Genomic DNA, 19,871 nt, shown 5'->3' with positions numbered 1-19,871 from the left:
GATTAACTTTCTCAGACTCTTAAAAGCTGAAGAGCTTTGAAAACAAAGCAGTTGCTTTTTCTTCAGGTTGTTTTTGGTTTTGTTTTTTTTTTTTTTTCCAAAGAGAGCAGCGTGCTAAGTATCAAACATAAAAATTTTAAGGTATAATTGCTCAGAAAGGCATCAAATACACACATGCACAAAATGTAATTATAAGAAATAATGATCTTCAAATTTTCATTTTCAAAATTAATTACTTGCACATAATAGATTTCTGTTCAACAGAACTGTCAGTGTGCACACACTTTAGATTTCCCACTACTTTTCAGTGCATGCTTATGACTACTGCATTTCATCCACAGAAACTGAAATTTCCCAGGTTGCCATGACTTCTGCCAAATATTTAGTGGAAAAGAAGTGGCAGCTGGTAAAATTCAAAACCCTCGAACAACTAAGCTATGAACCAGTTTACAGTAAGTTTTAACTTCAGTGTCATCTTGGTCCAAAAGAATGACTGCATGTTCTTGTCTGTGGGAAAGGTTTAAACTATCTTTTAGCTCTCTTACAAAAACATGCACAAACCCATTACAACTCAGCTGATGCACAGGAACCTCTGAGAGCAACTAGATTATGTATGAACTCTTCAGAAACTGAGGTTTTGCTAAGATTAGAAAATATTTATCCGCACATTTTGATATGGCCTTTTGTTTCAAAAACAGAAATAGTAAACTACTAAGCCGCAAAATAAAGGTGAAAGAAAAATAACCACCATGTATGTTGTATATATTTACTTTGTGCCTTTTACTTTCGATTTTTTTGTTTCTTCTTCTGGTTTGTCCTTCTTCAGCTTTCTATTTGGTCTTGGAACAATGTCATCAAAAGGATTAAACAAAACCTGTTAAAATAAGCAATATTTCAGACACCTCTTTTATACCTGCTATGTTAGAATTGAATTGTTCAACACTTTTATTTTAAAATGACATACTAGGGCAGTATGAACAAGAGAATATTAAAAATGTCAAACTTCAAACATACTTCACTACTTCTTATTTTGTGTGGACTGAGAGGCCTCTCTTCTTTGTCAACCTCCACTTCAGCCAGGCGTAGCATATTATATATTGTATCCCCTGTAACCTGTTGAATTTTAGAAAGAGGTTAGAGAGTCTTGGTCTAAAATTTTTGTTTATTATTCTGCAAAATGCAAGACAAATATTATGTAAACATTTTTGAAATTACAAATTATACAGGAAATACTATAAGCATGTAAGTCTTCTCAAATGCAGCAAGTGAAGCATACAAATATTTCAGTATTTTTTTAAATTTAACAGCAAAGGTTGAAGGAATAAAGGGATCTAAACCTGCAATTTTGAGACTGTATGGAGGAGAAGATGAAAAATTCTTACTGTGAGATTTGAAACAGGAAAAGAAATTTAAAAACACCTGCTTGATTTTCTTTCAAGAGTGGTAATTAATCTTAAGTTTTTCATTTTCCCAATTCTTCTGGGGTAATTAGAATTTATAAACAGAATTTCCTAGCATGTCACTAGTATTAGATGAACTGATTAATAAAAGACATAACAGTATTGGTAAGATTATTCAAAGCATGCACAATATGAAACTAAAATTCAGATGAAAAATGACAAGGTACATAATTACGGGAACAACCATAAAAACTTTTCTACCAGTAATGGGAAACAAGAACAGAGACAGCTTAAAAGCGGTGAAATAAAATTAAACTGTACACAGCAGCAAATGTCACTAAAATAGCTTTTTAATACAGAGAAACTTATAGTAGCTTTTGTCAAACTGGAGTTTGAGTTCATGTAGCAGACCTTTCCAAAGATTGTGTGCTTGTTATTAAGTTCATCTGCACGACCCAACGTAAAGAAGAACTGACTCCCATTATCATGGGGCCCAGCATTTGCCATAGCAACAAGCCCTCTTCGATTAAATCGCAGTCGTGAGTGAAACTCATCCTGGCAAAGACAGAAAACAAAAGAACACAATTTAAGTAGCTAATTAATTTTTTCCACTTCTTTAGCTAGAGCTTATTTATATCAGCATGCACACAGAGAAAATATGTTGTTTAATTTTCTTTTAAATTCAAATAATACTAAACCAAAAGTCTTTTGAAACTTAATGCTACAATTGTATTTAAAAGCTTGTTTTTAGCAGAAAAGATTACTTTCAGTCATTCCTTTTTCTTCTTAATGCCTATAATGCAAATACATGAACGATCTTTTTTCATAAGAAATCATAAACATATTTTTAATGAACAACAAAAAAAAAATAAAATGGAAACTAGTATATTGACAAAAGAATGAGATATGATTTCATTACAGCTCTCAGTTCTGTCTTGCTAACTTTCTCTACTTCCAGTCATTGGCTAAAAATCTATTGTTATTAATTTTTTTTTTCTGGAATCTGCTAACTTCTCAGTATCAAGAAAATCCAAAGCATTTCTGAAAACACACGTATTTCACACCTTTCTTGTAAAATTATTGTTCTTGTTTTCCACAGTACTTAGAGGTAAAGGTCTAATTATGATAGAACACCTGGTAGATCAAGAAGAGGTTCTAAGAGTACAATATTGCAAAAAAATCGATAGAAAGAATGCTTTCTAGACCACAAGATGACAGAATCAGACTACTTTCAAAGTAAGATGAAAATGATGAGCAATATATTAACACCATAGCAGTACTGCAATTCTTGACATTGCAATACTGAGATATCACTAGTTCTAAGCAGCACTGCTACTATAATACTGGTATTGCATATTGTGATCTCTAGTCAGGTACCAACCTCTTTCACAGACTTCATATTCATGTTATGAGTCTACCCTAGCACCAAGGAAATGCATCACATATACCAACAGACACGTATAAAATACTCAAGAGATCTTTGCTAAATGAGACACAGGTGTCTAGCACTGTACATTCCTACACCTGAGTTTGCCATATACAGTTACCTATTCTTCACTCTTCCCCTCCCCTATTTTTCCTTGTGAAGTTCATGCTAGTAAGGTTTATCACAATATCAAAACAGCTAGATATAAGAACTCTCAATTCAAAAAGGCACATGCAAAAATACCAAAACAACTTGAGAAAGCAATTATTGTGTGTGCACAGTGTTGCACTTCTAATCTAAGGTTTGTTTTCTCACAGCTTAACATGGTAGGAAAAACAACTGACAGAAAATAAGCAATAATTAATTAATATGACACCCAGATACATACCTTGAAGGGAGCCCCATAAATTGAATCTCCACCTGATCCAGTACCAGTGGGATCACCTCCCTGCACTATAAAACCAGGCACTACTCTGTGAAATATTGTGTTATTGTAATACTCTAAAAAAAACAACCAAAAACAAACAAGGATATTAGGATATTAAATACATGCAAGTGGTCACCACATAAAAAAATAATACAGATTATCATAGAATGGCTCAGGTTGGAAAAGGACCTGAGAGACCATCCACTCCAACCTCCCCACCAGAGGCGGGGGAACCTCTCAACTAGAGAGGCCTCAAGGCCTATCAAACTTGGCCTTCAGTAACCCCATGCAGAAGGCACCTGCAACCCCTATGGGCAACCTAATCCAGTCTTCACATCCTTGTACTGAAGAACATCTTTGCTAAGATTCAGTTGAAACCTACTCTCCCTCATCTTAAAACCATTCACCTTTGTTCTATTGCTAGACACCATTCCTGTAGGCTCCCCTCAAGTATTGGAAGGTAGCTATGGAGTCCCCCAGAATCTTTTCTTCTGTAGACGAACAACCCCAGCTCCTTCAGCCTATCCTCAGAGGTACTCCAGTCCTTGGACCACGACTGAAATTCCAGAATGCAAATACTGCAACTGGATTCTGCTGTTTACACTGGGTTTCTTCTTTTTCCACTCTACAGCTCCTTTTTGACTCTACCTCAGTTTCATAGTATTGCTGCTGACACTTAGGAAAAATCAATGTCATGCCATAGCAAAAGACAGCACATGACAAGGCGACACTGATAAATTATTTTCTTTTCAGGTTTTAAGTTCTACCATTGGAACAATACTATGAAAGTGCATCAATTTAGAAGCAGAAATGATTCTCTGTGCCAGGTAACACCTCATATATATCCTTATTTATATCACACACTGAATTATTAGCATTTACACTCATCAGTATGGAATACAGATATCACTGCTTTCATCATCTACACTGTAGCCAAACTGCTGATTTTCTGAGAATGAAACATGTAGTACATTTTGCTCCCCAATTTACTTTTTATTTATCTATCATGTAAGGGTTCTGAGATCATAAGAAAACAAAAGGGATGAAAAATTCACTTGATACATATTTCTGCTTGCTTAGAAGAAAAAAAAAAGAATCTACAGTATGTTGCAAGACAAAGCAGAATCTGTAAATGTTGCAGTATAGCTCCATATGAACAGTTACATGCTAGGATACTCATTTATACTTTGGTATACAAAGCAAAACACAAGATCCTACACTGCACTCAGACAAATTCATAAGAAAACCAAAACCCAGTTCTTTAACACTAAGAAAAACTGTCCTCTTAAGACTTGCCAAGGAATTGATTTACCCTTGCAAAAAATAATCTCTGCATCTTCATGTTGGGTGTAAGAAGACAGAACAGGCTGGATTCATGCTGGAAGCATAAATCCTACACTGCTATATTTTCCTTAATAGAGAAGAGCTGAAAGAACTCGTAACTACTCTGCAAATGCATTTTTCCAGCAGCAGCTAGAAAATACATAAAGGGTCCAGATTCTTCACAAATATTGGTCACAGTTTTTCCCAGAGGGAAGATCTTATTCTGGCACCCACTACTGTAGTGAAGAGCATTACAAAGCTTCCACCAACAGAAAAAAACTTCAGGTGACAAAACATTACGAGTACTCGTGTAAGAAAGATTTAAAAATAGTAAAAATGGTGACACAGAAATCAGAATTTTGAAGGATGTCCAGTGGCATCCTGGCCTGCATCAGGAATGGTGTAGCCAGCAGGAGCAGGGAGGTCATTCTGCCCCTGTGCTCTGCACTGGTTAGACCACACCTTGAGTCCTGTGTTCAGTTCTGGGCCCCCCAGTTTAGGAGGGACATTGAGATGCTTGAGCGTGTCCAGAGAAGGGCGACGAGGCTGGTGAGAGACCTCGAGCACAAGTCCTACGAGGAGAGGCTGAGGGAGCTGGGATTGTTTAGCCTGGAGAAGAGGAGGCTCAGGGGTGACCTTATTGCTGTCTACAACTACCTGAAGGGTGGTTGTAGCCAGGAGGAGGTTGCTCTCTTCTCTCAGGTGGCCAGCACCAGAACAAGAGGACACAGCCTCAGGCTGTGCCAGGGGAGATTTAGGCTCGAGGTGAGGAGAAAGTTCTTCACTGAGAGAGTCATTGGACACTGGAATGGGCTGCCCGGGGAGGTGGTGGAGTCGCTGTCCCTGGGGCTGCTCAAGGCAAGGCTGGACATGGCACTTGGTGCCATGGTCTAGGCTTGAGCTCTGTGGTAAAGGATTGGACTTGATGATCTGTGAGGTCTCTTCCAACCCTGATGATACTGTGATATTGCACCACTGCCATTTCATATATACATTAAAGTTTTTAGGCTTTGTAGACACTTGCTGAAAGTAAGCCTTACCAAGCTTTTTCCATAAGCTTCTTTCAGCAAGAGTACATCAACTGCCACATCTAATTTCCCCCCACAAGTTCCTTCATAACTTTGAAAAACACTGGGTGTTATTTGACAATCTAAAAATATATTAAAAATTATTAACATATTTAAATTATTTATGATCTGTATTTAAAAAACAAACAAAAAAAAAAGACATAAAGATTGCATATGAAATGATTTCAGCAACTCTTCTCCCATTCCGTCATTACCTTCCATACAAAGCTGGATGAAATTTCGACATGCTTTTGGTGCTTCTTTTGACCATAATTCTATATCTATATCTCCTGCTGTTGTTCTCAGCAAAACCTATAAAAATATAGACAAATACACAATCAGCTTTACTTTGTCACTGGTTAAAGAACACCCTTTTTAAGTTTAAAGGTTATGTCTCCATGTATTATATTAGTAACAGCAGGAGACATGCAAATGTGCCAGGTACTTACTGTTGGTTCTGTACTGTACCATCACAAATTAAGACACAGTTCTGAATTAATATTCATAATAAGGCCTCATGGCCAACTGTACGGTACCCGACCTATGACAGAAACTTCAGATACCCTTCCGTAGCGGAAGAACATGTTTGTGGGGGTTTGTTTGTTTGTTTTTGTTTTTTAATTATGCCATAAATACACAAAGGCAAATATCTCTCTTCAAAGTACTGCCATTAAATTCAGTGAAAAACCGTCATGAAAATAAGAACGTAAAATAAAGAGAAGCCTAGAGGAAAAGAAATGAAACGCTTTACGGACTGCTCTCGGTTACATATCCGCAAAGCACTCCTCGGGCTTTGACTCAGGTAACGTGTCTTAAGGGCTGCATTACCTAACTTTAAGCAACATGAAAACGACGAGCATCACACGCATACAGCGCACATTCTCCTGCACTGTGTCCTCATCTCCTGCAACGTATGATTTCCGCAACTTTCTCCACTCAACACTAACCGCAGTGCAAAACACTGCCCGCCTCCCCGACACAGCGCGCATCACCCTTGCACGCAAAGCCCCGCCGAGCAGTTCCCTCACCCGCACCCCGTCGAGCCTCTTAGTCACCTCAACAGCAGCTCACTCCCGCACCCCGTCGAGCCTCGCAGTCACCTCAACAGCAGCTCACTCCCGCACCCCGCCGAGCCGCGCAGTCACCTCAACAGCAGCTCACTCCCGCAACCCGCCGAGCCGCGCAGTCACCTCAACAGCAGCTCACTCCCGCAACCCGCCGAGCCGCGCAGTCACCTCAACAGCAGCTCACTCCCGCACCCCGCCGAGCCGCGTAGTCACTTCAACAACAGCTCACTCCCGCACCCCGCCGAGCCGCGCAGTCACCTCAACAGCAGCTCACTCCCGCACCCCGCCGAGCCGCGTAGTCACTTCAACAGCAGCTCACTCCCGCAACCCGCCGAGCCGCGCAGTCACCTCAACAGCAGCTCACTCCCGCACGCCATGCGCTGCCCCTTCACCCGCGCCGCGACACAGATTTCCTACCCTGACGGCATGGTCTACCCTTCACCCCCCAGCGACCATCACCTTGCCATTAGTGGGGGGTTCCTGGATATAGATGTTGCTCATGGTCAGGAAAGCAGCGTCCCAGCAAATTGGCCAACCACCTAGCCTCGATGGCCACCTACGCTTCCCCTTTAACGCTTCCTACCACCCGCCACCTTGGGCCCCTCTATGTAGCTCGGGGAGGTGGGGAGGAGGTTGCTCAAGCCAAGGAGGAAGAAAGAAAGCATTAGGTTCCTGTTGCAAGCTTCTACGGGAGTCAGTAAACAAGACATTCCTTTCAGGAAGATCAGAAGTCTTCCCTACAGAGCCGTAGTCCTTCCTCCTGCCCCCAACATGTACTGAGCTCTCCCGTCCCTCTGTTAGTGGTACGGTCTGAGAGTGCGTTCGGCAAAGCGTTCCGGCGGGGAGAAGCACTACTGCAGGCTTGGGCCGGGCCGGTGAGAAAAGCGGCGGGAGGAGGCATGGCGCTGCCGGGTGAGGAGCTCACAGCGGGGTCTGCGGGGAGACAAGTGGCTATAGGCTGCTGGCTCATGGGTCGGCATGTTAGGAAGGAGAAATAAGAGGCGAGTTGATGGAAAAGTGCTCGGAGGGGTGGCCCGCGTAATCGCGTGTCGCAGTAGAAAGCGTGAGGTAGGGAACTCGGAGCTGCGGCGGATCTCTGTAAGGCCGCAGAGGCAACCGGGGGGGAAACGCTGTTGTAGTCTTCGCGGCTCACTTTGTAAACCAGCTGGCATTTGGGCAGCGGGAGAGAGGGAGAAGGACTGAGAGGGTTGGGAGTGGGGTGAATGTGAGACCAGCCGTTTACGGGCGCAGACGTGCATGCGAGGCCTCTCCCCGATATTTGGGATGAGTGATGGCCAAGTGCGACGTTCCTATCGTCTATTAGTACGAGCCGCCTTTAAAGTTAGAGCCATGAGGCATGGCTAGTGTTCGGTTGGAGGGCAGCTGAACAAATCTGAGCTTTGGTAAGCTTTTTTTCTTAAGAAGAGACCATAATAAGCTTGTCCCCATTATAGAAGGGATCTTGAGTAAGACGTGCCTGCATTCAGCTGTTGGCAGAGCTTTTTGGTTTTTTGCAATCTCGTGCTCTGCTGAATTATTTCGGTCCTTAGTAGTGGTTGCTGCTGGGTTTTTAATTTTCCTGAGGCTTAACACCTGAGGAGAAGGAGCTGAGTAAATGAAGCTTCTAGTAATTTGTTTGCTTTTAATAATTTGAAGCTTAATCTAGTCTAAAACTTTGATTTTAATATTAGTGTTTAAAGACAAAAGTAATAACAGAATTAGAAGAGGAGGCTCAGGGGTGATCTTTTTACTGTCTACAATTACCTGAAGGGACATTGTGGCCAGGTGGGGGGTGGCCTCTTCTCCCAGGCAACCAGCAATAGAACAAGGGGACACAGTCTCAAGTTGTGCCGGGGTAGGTATAGGCTGAATGTTAGGAGGAAGTTCTTGCCAGAGAGAGTTATTGGCATTGGAATGGGCTGCCCAGGGAGGTGGTGGAGGCACCGTCCCTGGAGGTGTTCAAGAAAAGCCTGGATGAGGCACTTAGTGCCATGGTCTAGTTGACTGGATATGGCTGGGTGCTAGGTTGGACTGGATGATCTTGGAGGTCTCTTCCAACCTGCTTGATTCTATGATTCTACAAGAATCCAGTTGGCAGCCAGTCACAAGTGGTGTTCCCCAAGGATCAGTGCTGGGCCCAGTCCTGTTCAATATCTTTATTGATGATCTGGACGAGGGCATTGAGTCCAGCATCAGTAAGTTTGCAGATGACACCAAGCTAGGAGCAGGTGTTGATCTGTTGGAAGGTAGGAGAGCCCTGCAGAGGGACCTGGACAGGCTGGATGGGTGGGAAGAGGCCAATGGGATGAGATTTAACAAGGCCAAGTGCAGGGTTCTGCACTTTGGCCACAATAACCCCAAGCAGCGCTATAGGCTGGGGACTGAGTGGCTGGAGAGCAGCCAGGAGGAAAGGGACCTGGGGGTACTGATAGATAGTAAGCTGAAGATGAGCCAGCAGTGTGCCCAGGTGGCCAAGAGAGCCAATGGCATCCTGGCCTGCATCAGGAACAGTGTGGCCAGTAGGACAAGGGAGGTTATTCTTCCCCTGTACTCAGCACTGGTCAGGCCACACCTTGAATACTGTGTCCAGTTCTGGGCTCCTCAATTCAAGAAAGATGTTGAGGTGCTGGAACATGTCCAGAGAAGGGCAACGAAGCTGGTGAGGGGCCTGGAACACAAATCCTATGAGGAGAGGTTGAGGGAACTGGGCCTGTTTAACCTGGAGAAGAGGAGGCTCAGGGGTGATCTTATTACTGCCTACAACTACCTGAAGGGGCATTGTAGCCAGGTGGGGGTTGGCCTCTTCTCCCAGGCAACCAGCAGTAGAACAAGGGGACACAGTCTCAAGTTGTGCCAGGGTAGGTATAGGCTGGATGTTAGGAAGAAGTTCTTCACAGAGAGAGTGATTTCCCATTGGAATGGGCTGCCCAGGGAGGTGGTGGAGGCACCGTCCCTGGGGGTCTTCAAGAAAAGACTGGATGAGGCACTCAGTGCCATGGTCTAGTTGACTGGCTAGAGCTGGGTGATAGGTTGGACTCGATGATCTTGGAGGTCTCTTCCGACCTGGTTGATTCTATGATTCTATGATTCTATGAAGTTTGATGGAAGTATTTGGTGATAATATTCTGTCATCGGCTGGATTTTTCTGTTGGAAATCTTGTAATGCATACAGGTGCATTTATGAGGATATTTTGTACCATGTACCTGACTGTACTCACAGATCAGTTACACAACAGGGATGAAGTTTATTATTTCAGAAAGCCAGGACACCGTAGGTAGCTGGGATGATTGTGCTTTTTAATTCCTGTTGTAGTGAACAAACAGATCCTATTCTGAGTTAATCTTTGATACCACATTGCTTGCTTCTTGACGCTTTATTCTGTGTTCTATGAGTTGTTGCCTCCTCTGCATTTCTCGCAAAAGATAAACCAGGCACCTAAACACTGATGAATTTATAGGCCTCGAAGGGAGTATGTCATACTAAGGTTTTGGATCTGCAGAAAGATGTATGCCATAATGGAATGTATGTATCTTTATTGCGTAGCTTTCCAGTGCACTTCAAGCCACAGACCAATGACTTGTCCAAGCTTCCAAGGTAGTTTTTAAACCTGGGATTCGAAGTTTTCTCCTGTTACTTTGAGTAGAATTTTCTAGGGACAGTGCTTTTCTCAGTAAATTACAGTTTAAATGTATGGAGTCTATGTACCCCTTTTCTGATTCTCTAGTTTCTGTTACAGGTTTTTTCTTACATTTGCTTATTTATTTAAATAGGTGATCAAGTTATTCAGAAAATTGTATATAACTTTGTTCAGTTGGAAGACAGAAGGACACCCTTTGATTTTTGAAGTTCAGTAGTGATTTTCTTTATGAATAGACTCAGACAATTAAAAATAACACTGATCTATTTTGGGGACAGGTCTCTGGGGTTTCTCTTCTGAGTCATGTCCTACTATGTTTGTTTCCCTTTACGGTGGGCTCAAATAAGAAACTACAAGAAATTTGCAGTTTTAAGGTCTTCATTTCTGCATAACATCTACAGATTTTTCTGTCACTCTCTTTATTCAACATCTGTGTCCTTGCAACTATTAATTCTTCATATTCCATGCCATGTTGCCTGGATTCAGAACAATGTATCTATTTTCTTAGCTTTTATTTTAAAATTGCTTCAATCTTTTGTCACTTCTCAAGAGTGATTTTTCATCTCTTTTTTTTTTTTTACTTGCCTTTTAAAGACAAGCTTGATTGGTTCAGCGTTTGCAGTGGATACCTGTGAACATCATGCACTACTGGAATTTACAAGTACACATGTGGTGTGTAGTTAGAGATCACTGACATTTCAGATAGCTATTATCATGTTCATACTGACATTAAACTAGGACCTGAGCTTCCAGAGAAGTAGAATAATCATTAAAAATATAATGGAAAGGTCTTAATAAATGGGAATTTGACATTGAGTTATGTGAAACCAGGTTATTTGTAGCAGTTTATACTAGCCAAATATGTTCTGATAGATTACTACACAGAATAGTGACCTTAGAAATGCACTACTTTGCTTTAATTTTTTTTTTTTTTTGAGAGAGAACCTAGAGTGCTTCAATGTCTGAGGCATGATTACTCTTACCTATTGGCACTGTCAAGCCAGATTTTTTTTAAATTGAGAGTTCTGCATAGAAACAACTAATTGATGAAATTTTCTGTTTCAGGTGGAAATAAGGATAACATCAGAGCAGGATGCAAGAAGTGTGGCTACCGTAAGTCTGTAGTAAGCAATACGAAGTACAAAGATTTTCTGGATTTATGGTAGAATTACATTTTCTGGAGGGCAGGGGAAGTACAAAAGCAATTTTCTCCCTTGCTGCCTAGACATTTGTCTGCTTTTGAAAACACTGAGGAGAAAAATGTATGCTGTTGCTTAACATATCCTATGTTTGTGACACAGTTAATTGAAAATTTTAATTGAAGTACGGTCTTTGGTATCTGCTGGGATTAGCGTTTGTGCTTCTTCTGAATCTCACTCCACCCTTAGGCGAACATTTCAGCTCAGGCCCAATCTTTTAAGAGAAAAACTAATTTAAAGTATATATTACCTTCTGTGCTTAGTTGTTCATTCTGTATTTAAAAAAACTTATTTTTGTTACTTAAAAGTTATGTACTTAGTGTTTAGCTTGTGCTTCAGATCATATAAGCATGTCTGTGGCTATTCTGATGAATAGAGGGTAGTCTTAATAAAGATTTTAATTGTTAATCTAACTTTCAGAATGTGGGTGGACATTGTGTTGTAGTGAAGCATGTTGAACTTGTAACAGTGGTTTAGTCTGATTTTCAATGAATGGGGTGAAGGAGCAGAAAGCTTGCTTTGTTCTTAGTCTCGGACAAATTTTGTCAGTGAATTGCTTTGTGTATCCATTCTTCTAAAAGAACGTGGGTATCGTTAGAGATTTAGAGTTTAATTTCCACATGCAGTATCAGAAGCTTTCTGGAAGTGAGGAAAACTTGTAGTCAAGTCAGACAATGTGTATTTGTGTTCCTAAAAGCAATGTCTTCAAGGTGTAGGTATTTCATTATGAAAAAGATGTGTTTATTTCAATTGCTATTTGAATTCCTGTGTGTTTAGCTTAGTTTCTCCCAAACTTTATCTTCAATTTATTCTGGTTTTCTTTCTTATACCAATAGGTGTATTCAGCACAATGTTTCTAACTCTGGTCATAATTATTGAGGTGTAACTTTGAAAATACTAGTCAAGGAGTGGCTTAGTTGGTATTATGTAACATTTAAGCAAGATTCTTCTGTTTCACTAGAGGGAGACAGCAATACACCACACTTGCTGGAGTGTTTTTAGCACTTAACACTCCCAGGTAATTCTTTCAGGAAGAATTTGAGACTACTTTAAAAAGCAGAATGTAAAGTTTGAACTAAATCTTTAAATTACCATAAACAAGGAAGGTCATAAAGCACTAATAAATAATGTTGGCATAACCTGTTACAGTTGTTTAAAGCTTTTTCTGAGTAGGCCTTCTGCCTCTTCATTCACAGATTGCAGCTTAGGGTTTTTTCACTTCTCAAACCCGGTTAACACTAAACCAGTTATTATTTAGTTGTTGATATTTTTAGGTAAATTCTGATTATTCTTTCTGAATATTTCTTTTGTTTAGCTGGTCATCTGACATTTGAGTGTCGAAATTTCCTCCGAGTAGATCCTCAAAGAGATATTGTTTTGGATGTTAGCAGCACTAGCAGTGAAGACAGTGAGGAGGAAGAACTACAGAGATTGCAAGCCATGCGTGAAAAGAAGAGTAAGATGTTTTGTTCTTTAAAGACTGAATTGGATAATGGTCTTCTGAAGTAATAGCTCTCACTTTATCCATTTACATCTACGTTTACAGACTGTGCTGTAAAAGTAGATCTTTCACTTCTTGCGTTCGTACTTCAGAGATGTGATACAGCCACATACTATTTCTTTTTTCACTGTTGTCAATTACTTTCATAGGAAATTAATAATGCATCCATTTCAAATGTCTCAAAATAGGTTCCTAAATGTAAAAGATTATTACTAAGAACATGCTTAGGAGAAAATCTCCTGTATGTTCTGAGTTTATCTTTTGATTGGTGTGCAGTTTAAACATCTTAAAATTGGTAGTAACTCCTAAATCTAATGACAAATATGATAGCTGATTTTTCTGTTCATTTTGCAAGTAGTGTTTTGTCTGAAACAGTTAATGATTTGAATTTAAACATTCATATTTGGACAAGTACTGCTTGGAAGGTGTGTGAACATCAATTGATTGTCAGAGAGAGAATGAGTTATTTATCAGATACTTGAGTTTGTTTAAATTTGGACTTCAAAGAGGCAGTTCTCCTAAGTAAGCTGGGGAGGTTGTTCCACTATAGATTGTCTTAAATGAATGAAATATCTCCCTTTATGCACCGTTAAACATTGCATTTTGTTCTGTTGCTCTGACATTTGAAGCTCAACAGTTGGTTTCTATTAAAAATCCTGCTGTTTATCTGCTCTTTCTCCATCATAGAATTCTGTAGCTGAAACACTTCAAAAGAAATGGATAGTCTGCTTGTCAAGAGTGCTGTGTTGGTATTGTAATAGTTCTTCTCACAATTCTCTTTGGAAAAACTTTTTTCCCACTTACTATATCACTTGGAATGTAATGTTAGTTTTTAGCCCTACCTAAACTGATTGAAGAGGGATATATGCAGGAAAAAACAGCTGTTTGATTGCAATACCATTGTTTATTACATATTCTTTCTGAACCTGGATACTATGTGTAGTGTAAGGGCATATGTGTCTTTACCTGTTAATCTAGGCTGGATTTTGCTATTTTCAATTTGCCTTATATAATTAAGATTTGTACACAGTTTTTGTACTGTGAGTGCATATTCACATGTTCATCGTTTTTCACTGCTCCAAAAATAAATGGATTTTTGTAACCCATGTGGAATTATTTTGAATTTTCCCTCAGAACATTTAGACCATTGATTTCCATGTATGGTAGCAAATGAGAACTGTACCAGTGTGCAGACTCTGTGGAAATGTGTTTGTATGGTAGAGATAAGATGAAATTTAAGGATAAATTGTAATGCCAGTATTTTCTTCTTAGGTGATATTATAATGTGCATTTATGTAGTGGCTTTCTATTTTGAAGAATTCAGAAATACATCTTGAAATGTTATAGGAAAATGTAAGGTCAGAAATTTCCTCTAGTCTGATAAAGCGTAAGTGAAATGTGAAGATGATATACTGTACTATACAGTGTTAGGACAGGTAACAAACACAACCAGATAAGTGGTGACTCTTCTGCCAGTATTCGTGGACAATACGTTTGTTAACTCGAATTATCTAAGTTATGGCAAACTATTTGTGAAGTGAGGATGTGTGAGAGTAATTCAGGTATGTGTAAGGAAATATTGGTATTTTGTGCATTTTCATTAGATGAACTGCTTTCACATTTGGGCGGGTCTTTTAAAATATAGAGGAGCATACACAAAAATCTAAAGCTGATTTGAACATGTAGGAAAGGTCACAACTTGTTGCTGCCTTTTTATTGGCCTTCAATTCTTAGTGCTTACATCAAAGTCATTCAAATGTAAGTGGTATAAAATATTCTGCTACTATGCAATGTATTTCTAAAATTACTAGACAAGAATTTGGAGGAAAGAAAAGAAAGACTTCTAAAAAGAATTTTAGAGTAACTTGATGTTTCTGTTGAAGCCCCTATTTTAATGCCCATCTTAATTCAGATAAATGTTTTTTAAACTATAGCTTTTTATCCATAGGTTTAAACGAGGAGGAAGAAAAAAAGAAACAGAAGAGAAAAAGTAAAGAAAAACCAAAATTAAAGAGATCAAGGAAAAGGTAACTCTATAAGATACCTGGTTTAATTTCAAACCAGAACTTTAGAAATATTACTAAATAATAGGTGTTTTCTCTGAAAACTTGCTTCTTCTGATAACACTTTGTTTGCAGGCACATGTTTGGTTTAAAAAGCTTTCTGTTTTCCAGTGAGACCATGTTTATTCTTTGAGTAATGGTAAAGCCACAGGCTTTCTGCTATGATGTTAGGACCATTGAACTCCAGAAAGCTCTAGCAAGATGGAAGACTGCAGGTCTGAGAAAGCAGTGCTCTCCCTGACTATCCAATACTGTGTAATATGTGGTAGGGAAAGAACAAGGGGTCAGGACGATTATGGTGTTGCCTCCCAGTTCAGGTCATGTGGAGAAGCCTCCCTGAAGTTCAGACACCCTCAGATTTGCTATGTATGCACATACATGTGTAGACACATGGACACCGGTGTGCACATACACAGATCGGAGTAACACATTACTATGTAAAGGAAAATTTCCATAGCTTTACTTGGCATGTGTGGATTTTTAATGTTTTTTAATATAGAAGTCTAAAAAAGTGTTACTCTAGTCTCAAAGGAAAATGATAGTCAAATTTATTGTGAATCTCAGTTTTGGCCCCCTGACTGATGTATTTATATTTTTTAAAGATGAAATTGTAGTCTGGTTAGTCATTAAAATGACACAGTATCTGAGAAACTGCACTGAGGAATAGGAAACACCTGATGTGTTTGAAGGCTACAGTAAGATGAGTCAGAAATTCAGGCTGTGTCCAGTTCTGGAGCCCTTATTACAAGAAAGGTATGGACATGCTGGAGTGTATCCAGAGAAGGTTCACAAGGATGATCGGAGGGCTGAAGCTCCTCTCCTGTGAAGGTGGACTGAGAGAGTTGGGGCAGTTCAATCTGAAGAAGGGAAGGCTCTGAAGAGACCTTATTGTGGCCTTCCAGTATCTGAAGGGGGCCTACAGGAAAGCTGATATGGGACTTCTGAGGTAGCAATAAGACTGGAGGGAATGGAGCAAAACTGGAAGTGGGTAGATTGAGATTGGATGTTAGGAAGAAGTTCTTCACCACGAGGGTGGTGAGACGCTGGAACAGGTTGCCCAGGGAGGTAGTAGAGGCTGTATCCCTGATATTTTTTAAGACCAGGCTCGATGTGCATCTAAGCAACCTGATCTAGTGTGAGGCGTCCCTGTCTGTGGCAGGAGGATTGGAACTACATGATCCTTGAAGTCCCATCCAGGCCTGACAATTCTGTAATTCTATGAAAGGATTTAATGCTCGGTTTATTGGTGCTTTTCCCCATTCCTTAGCTCTAACTTAGGAAGACTGTAGAAAAGAGTCAATCTGCTGACTGTAGTCCTTACACGAAAGTAATTAGTAATTAATCACATAAACAATAGCACAAAGCTGCCCTCTGGAGTATAATGATCATGACTTTTATTGTCATTTTAATTCTTGTGTGTATGTAACAACTCCTCACTGCTAGATACAGACCAGTATTACCACTGCATTTGTCATACCTGTTTCTGTTAGATTTTTGTGTGGGAGAAAAATGTTAAGATTTGCCTGAAGGCATTACCAGAGTGGTGTTGATGGTAATGTGATATTTTAAAAGGTGGAAACTGTCTTACTACCATACTTCCAGTTTTCTGTCAGCCTGTACTCTTAGTCTTTTTCTTAGCCTATCCCATTGTTAATTAATCTGTAGTATAAATACACTGTTTGGCCAGAAAGTTTTTGTTTGATTTGATACGCAGACTGAAATACCCTAAGTTTTCCTGTGGATTCTGCTGTATGAATTCTCCATAAAATTCAATTTGTGACATATAGATAGTAATTTTTTTAAAAACCCAACTGTTATTCTTGTGTATTTTTTTCCTTTAATTACATATCAATCTACCTTTTTTTTTTCCACTAGATCATCCTCATCAAGTGAAACTGAAGAGGATGGGCCAAAGTCAAAAAAGCAAAAGTCACACAAAAAAGAAAGGGAAAAAGAAAAAAAGAACAAAACTAAGAAAGGAAAGCATCACAAAAAGGAAAAAAAGAAGAGACGAAAGGAAAAAAGCTCATCTTCTGATAGTTCAGATAGTTCTAGTAGTGACTGAGGTGTTGGCCTATGTTTGTGTTTACTTCTGCAGGGAAGACAATTCTCCTTTCAAATCAAATTTATTTATGCTTTGAAAATGCTGTATTAAAATGAGATGTATATGTATTTTTAAGAAATCTATTTGCAAATATCAGTGTTTAAAATTTATTAAATGGACCATTTAATAAAATGTAGGGAGAAAAACCTGCTCTTAATTCTATTGTGGTTAGTGGTTTGAAATCTTTTACACCAGGATATGGTGAACTTTAGAAGAGTTTGTGTGGAAAGATTTGGATTTAAATATGCTCAATATCAAAATGGTTAAATCAGATTTGGAAATTATATTACTCAGTAAGTGCAAATATGAAATAGTGTTTGAGCCCAGAAAAGGGAACAAGTGGGCACTGAGAAGCTAAAGAGATTGCTCCTTCAAAATTATTTTCTAAAGTTGATCTAGTCATAGACTCTGAAGCACAATTACACGTTCTTTAGCAGGACCACTGTAAGCAAGCTGAAAACAAACCAAAGGAAAGAAGAAGTATTAATGTTCCAAAGTCTTTTCTTTCTGCCTAGGTTTTGTTATTTTAAAGTTGCACCCATTTCTTCTTTGACATAAAGTGCCGCTTCCTAACACTAGGTCCTTGTCCAGTAAGATAGCTTACAAAATTCTAAAAAACATGTTCATACAGTGTGTGATGGTTAATATCTACCTGAACTGAAACAGGAAATGAGAAGATTGGCAATTGACAATAATCAAGGAGCTTCTATTTCGTTCTAATTCAGCTCCCACTGAAAAGTTTTTAAAAACCTCATAGACCTTTTTTGACTATAAGCAATCTATCCTGTTAAGGTCAGTAGCAAAATTTACCATTTACTATTGGGAGCAGTGTTAAGCACATCAAAGTTTTACATCTGAATTCTAGACTATCCAGTTAATACCTTGTAGTATGGTAGATTGTAGGTTTGAGACAGACTGATAATTTCAAGCAGATTTTCAATGTGTAATGGTTCCTGTGTTTGGCCGAGAAGTGAGATGGGGCTTTGAGCAACCTCATCTAGTAAGAGGTGTCTCTGCTCATGGTTGGGGGGCTTGAAACTGGCTGATATTTGTTGTGTCTCCCAACCCAAATCATTCTGTGATTCTACCTAGATCTAATTCTGTCTTTCAAATTTTAATATCTTGGACTGGTACTGTTATTGGACAGCTCATGCTGTAGATTCCTTAGTAGGGAATGTTAAAATACTCAGGAAGCCACAGAGCAGAGAAGTGATCTGTAACCTTCTGTGTAGGTCTTGCAGTAGAGCATTAAACCGTCCTTGCATATGCTCTTTGTGCTGCTAATCTCATTTTCATGTCATATGTAATTTCTGGGATGGGCTTGGATCATGTGGTCTCTAGTTAGCTGGTACCTGTGCATGGTATAAAGAACATTTCTTTCATGAATACTAATTTAACATGTTCTATCTCCTTAGTGTTGCTGTGGCTGTTGGAGATTATTTTTGACTGAGTGAATTCTCTGAAACAGTCATTATGTGGAGAGCGACAGGGCAATTGTGGGGTACTTAAGGCAGTGCTGTTGACAAAGGAAATACTTAAATAAGACAGTTTAAGATACAACTGGCTGTAATTTCTTCCCTTCCCATGGCTTCCCAAGAGTGGGGAAAAAAAGGAAAGTTACTTACTTGATGAGATTGGAAGGGTTATTGGAATTGAGGTTACTCCTATGTACTTTTCTTATAATCTGCCCCATCCTGTGATGATCCCATGATGCTAGCACTGGGGAATGGGAGTTTGTACCTTAGTTGTTTCTTGATTTCTGAAGCTTCACCTGAAGACAAGAAGCTGAAGAGAGATTTTGTCCAAGCTTTTCTATACTAGAATGACCGAAGAGTTTATTGAGCAAGTTAGTATATTTCTATGCAAAAGTGTAATTTAGATGTCAAACTATATTTAATGATAAAGAATGGACAGATTCTTAAGTATCAGAAGAGCAACTGTTATATTTTAGTAGTGTTCCTTATACTTTTGCATAGTCATTTTTGATTCTAGTTTTAACTGGCGAAATTCAAATGATTACCTGTCTAAATGATAGTGTAGTTACCTTGCATGCAGCATTGCAGCAGCTATCTATGGTAGTTATAATGGTATTTTTCAGTGTTCATGCTTTGCCACTTTTTACTAGCATACATAGATACTCATATTGCAAAAAGGCTTTTCTAATTTGAAAAATTTAAATGTCATTAGTTTCTCAATTCATGTATTTCTGTAACTATGAGAATATCACGCATCAGCTTATTTTTCAGGATATCTTGCTGTTTTATTTACAAGCATACACTGAAGTAAATGGATTTTGACACAAGTGTTCAAGATTCCAGGAGATGCTGCAATCAACAGTTCTCTGCCAAGTTAATATTTAATAATCTTTAAAAGTGATGTACAAATAAATATTCTTATATTTTTCTTCTGGCATTTCAGCATCATTTCAGTGACTATGACACTTAACAAGTACTATTGTTTTCACTGGACTCTCAGCTTGAAGCAAAATGCCTACTCTTGTTTCAGAAAAAAAGTGACATTCAGCAGGTCTAGTTAGGCAAACAAGACTTCTGACGTTAAAAGGCAGCTATTTCTTTGCCCATATCAATTGTTATATGCCTTGTTTTTCATGAGTCACACTTTAAAGGGCAACACCTGATGTAACTATTGCTGTTGT

General features: G+C 39.2%; 2 protein-coding genes across 3 annotated transcripts in view; one reads left to right on the top strand and one right to left on the bottom strand.

Moving 5' to 3' along the window:
- Positions 1–7,348, bottom strand: part of CWC27 (CWC27 spliceosome associated cyclophilin) — a 142,906-nt gene extending 135,558 nt beyond the window's left edge. Inside the window, exons 1-6 of one of the 2 annotated variants that reach the window (XM_064140908.1) lie at positions 7,170–7,348; positions 5,859–5,955; positions 3,215–3,327; positions 1,812–1,955; positions 1,015–1,113; positions 771–874 (exon numbers count right to left, since the gene is read on the bottom strand). In XM_064140908.1, the coding sequence (XP_063996978.1) occupies positions 771–874; positions 1,015–1,113; positions 1,812–1,955; positions 3,215–3,327; positions 5,859–5,955; positions 7,170–7,211 (599 nt within the window). In that variant the 5' untranslated portion in view covers positions 7,212–7,348. Of the gene's footprint in view, positions 1–770; positions 875–1,014; positions 1,114–1,811; positions 1,956–3,214; positions 3,328–5,858; positions 5,956–6,743; positions 6,812–7,169 lie in introns of those variants that run through there. The other variant, XM_064140909.1, reaches the window with a different exon arrangement.
- A 158-nt stretch (positions 7,349–7,506) lies between these two features.
- SREK1IP1 (SREK1 interacting protein 1) lies at positions 7,507–19,627 on the top strand. The gene is made up of 5 exons (XM_064140910.1): positions 7,507–7,622; positions 11,414–11,461; positions 12,863–13,003; positions 14,997–15,075; positions 16,987–19,627. Exons 1-5 carry the CDS (start codon positions 7,610–7,612, stop codon positions 17,174–17,176), a joined length of 471 nt encoding a protein of 156 aa, XP_063996980.1. The 5' UTR covers positions 7,507–7,609; the 3' UTR covers positions 17,177–19,627.
- The last annotated feature ends 244 nt before the right edge of the window (positions 19,628–19,871 follow it).

Source organism: Pogoniulus pusillus, chromosome Z, assembly GCF_015220805.1.
Source record: "Pogoniulus pusillus isolate bPogPus1 chromosome Z, bPogPus1.pri, whole genome shotgun sequence".
In the NCBI taxonomy this organism is placed as follows: domain Eukaryota; kingdom Metazoa; phylum Chordata; class Aves; order Piciformes; family Lybiidae; genus Pogoniulus; species Pogoniulus pusillus.
Note: the sequence above shows the minus strand (reverse complement) of the source record. Positions and strands in the feature narration are given on the sequence as shown.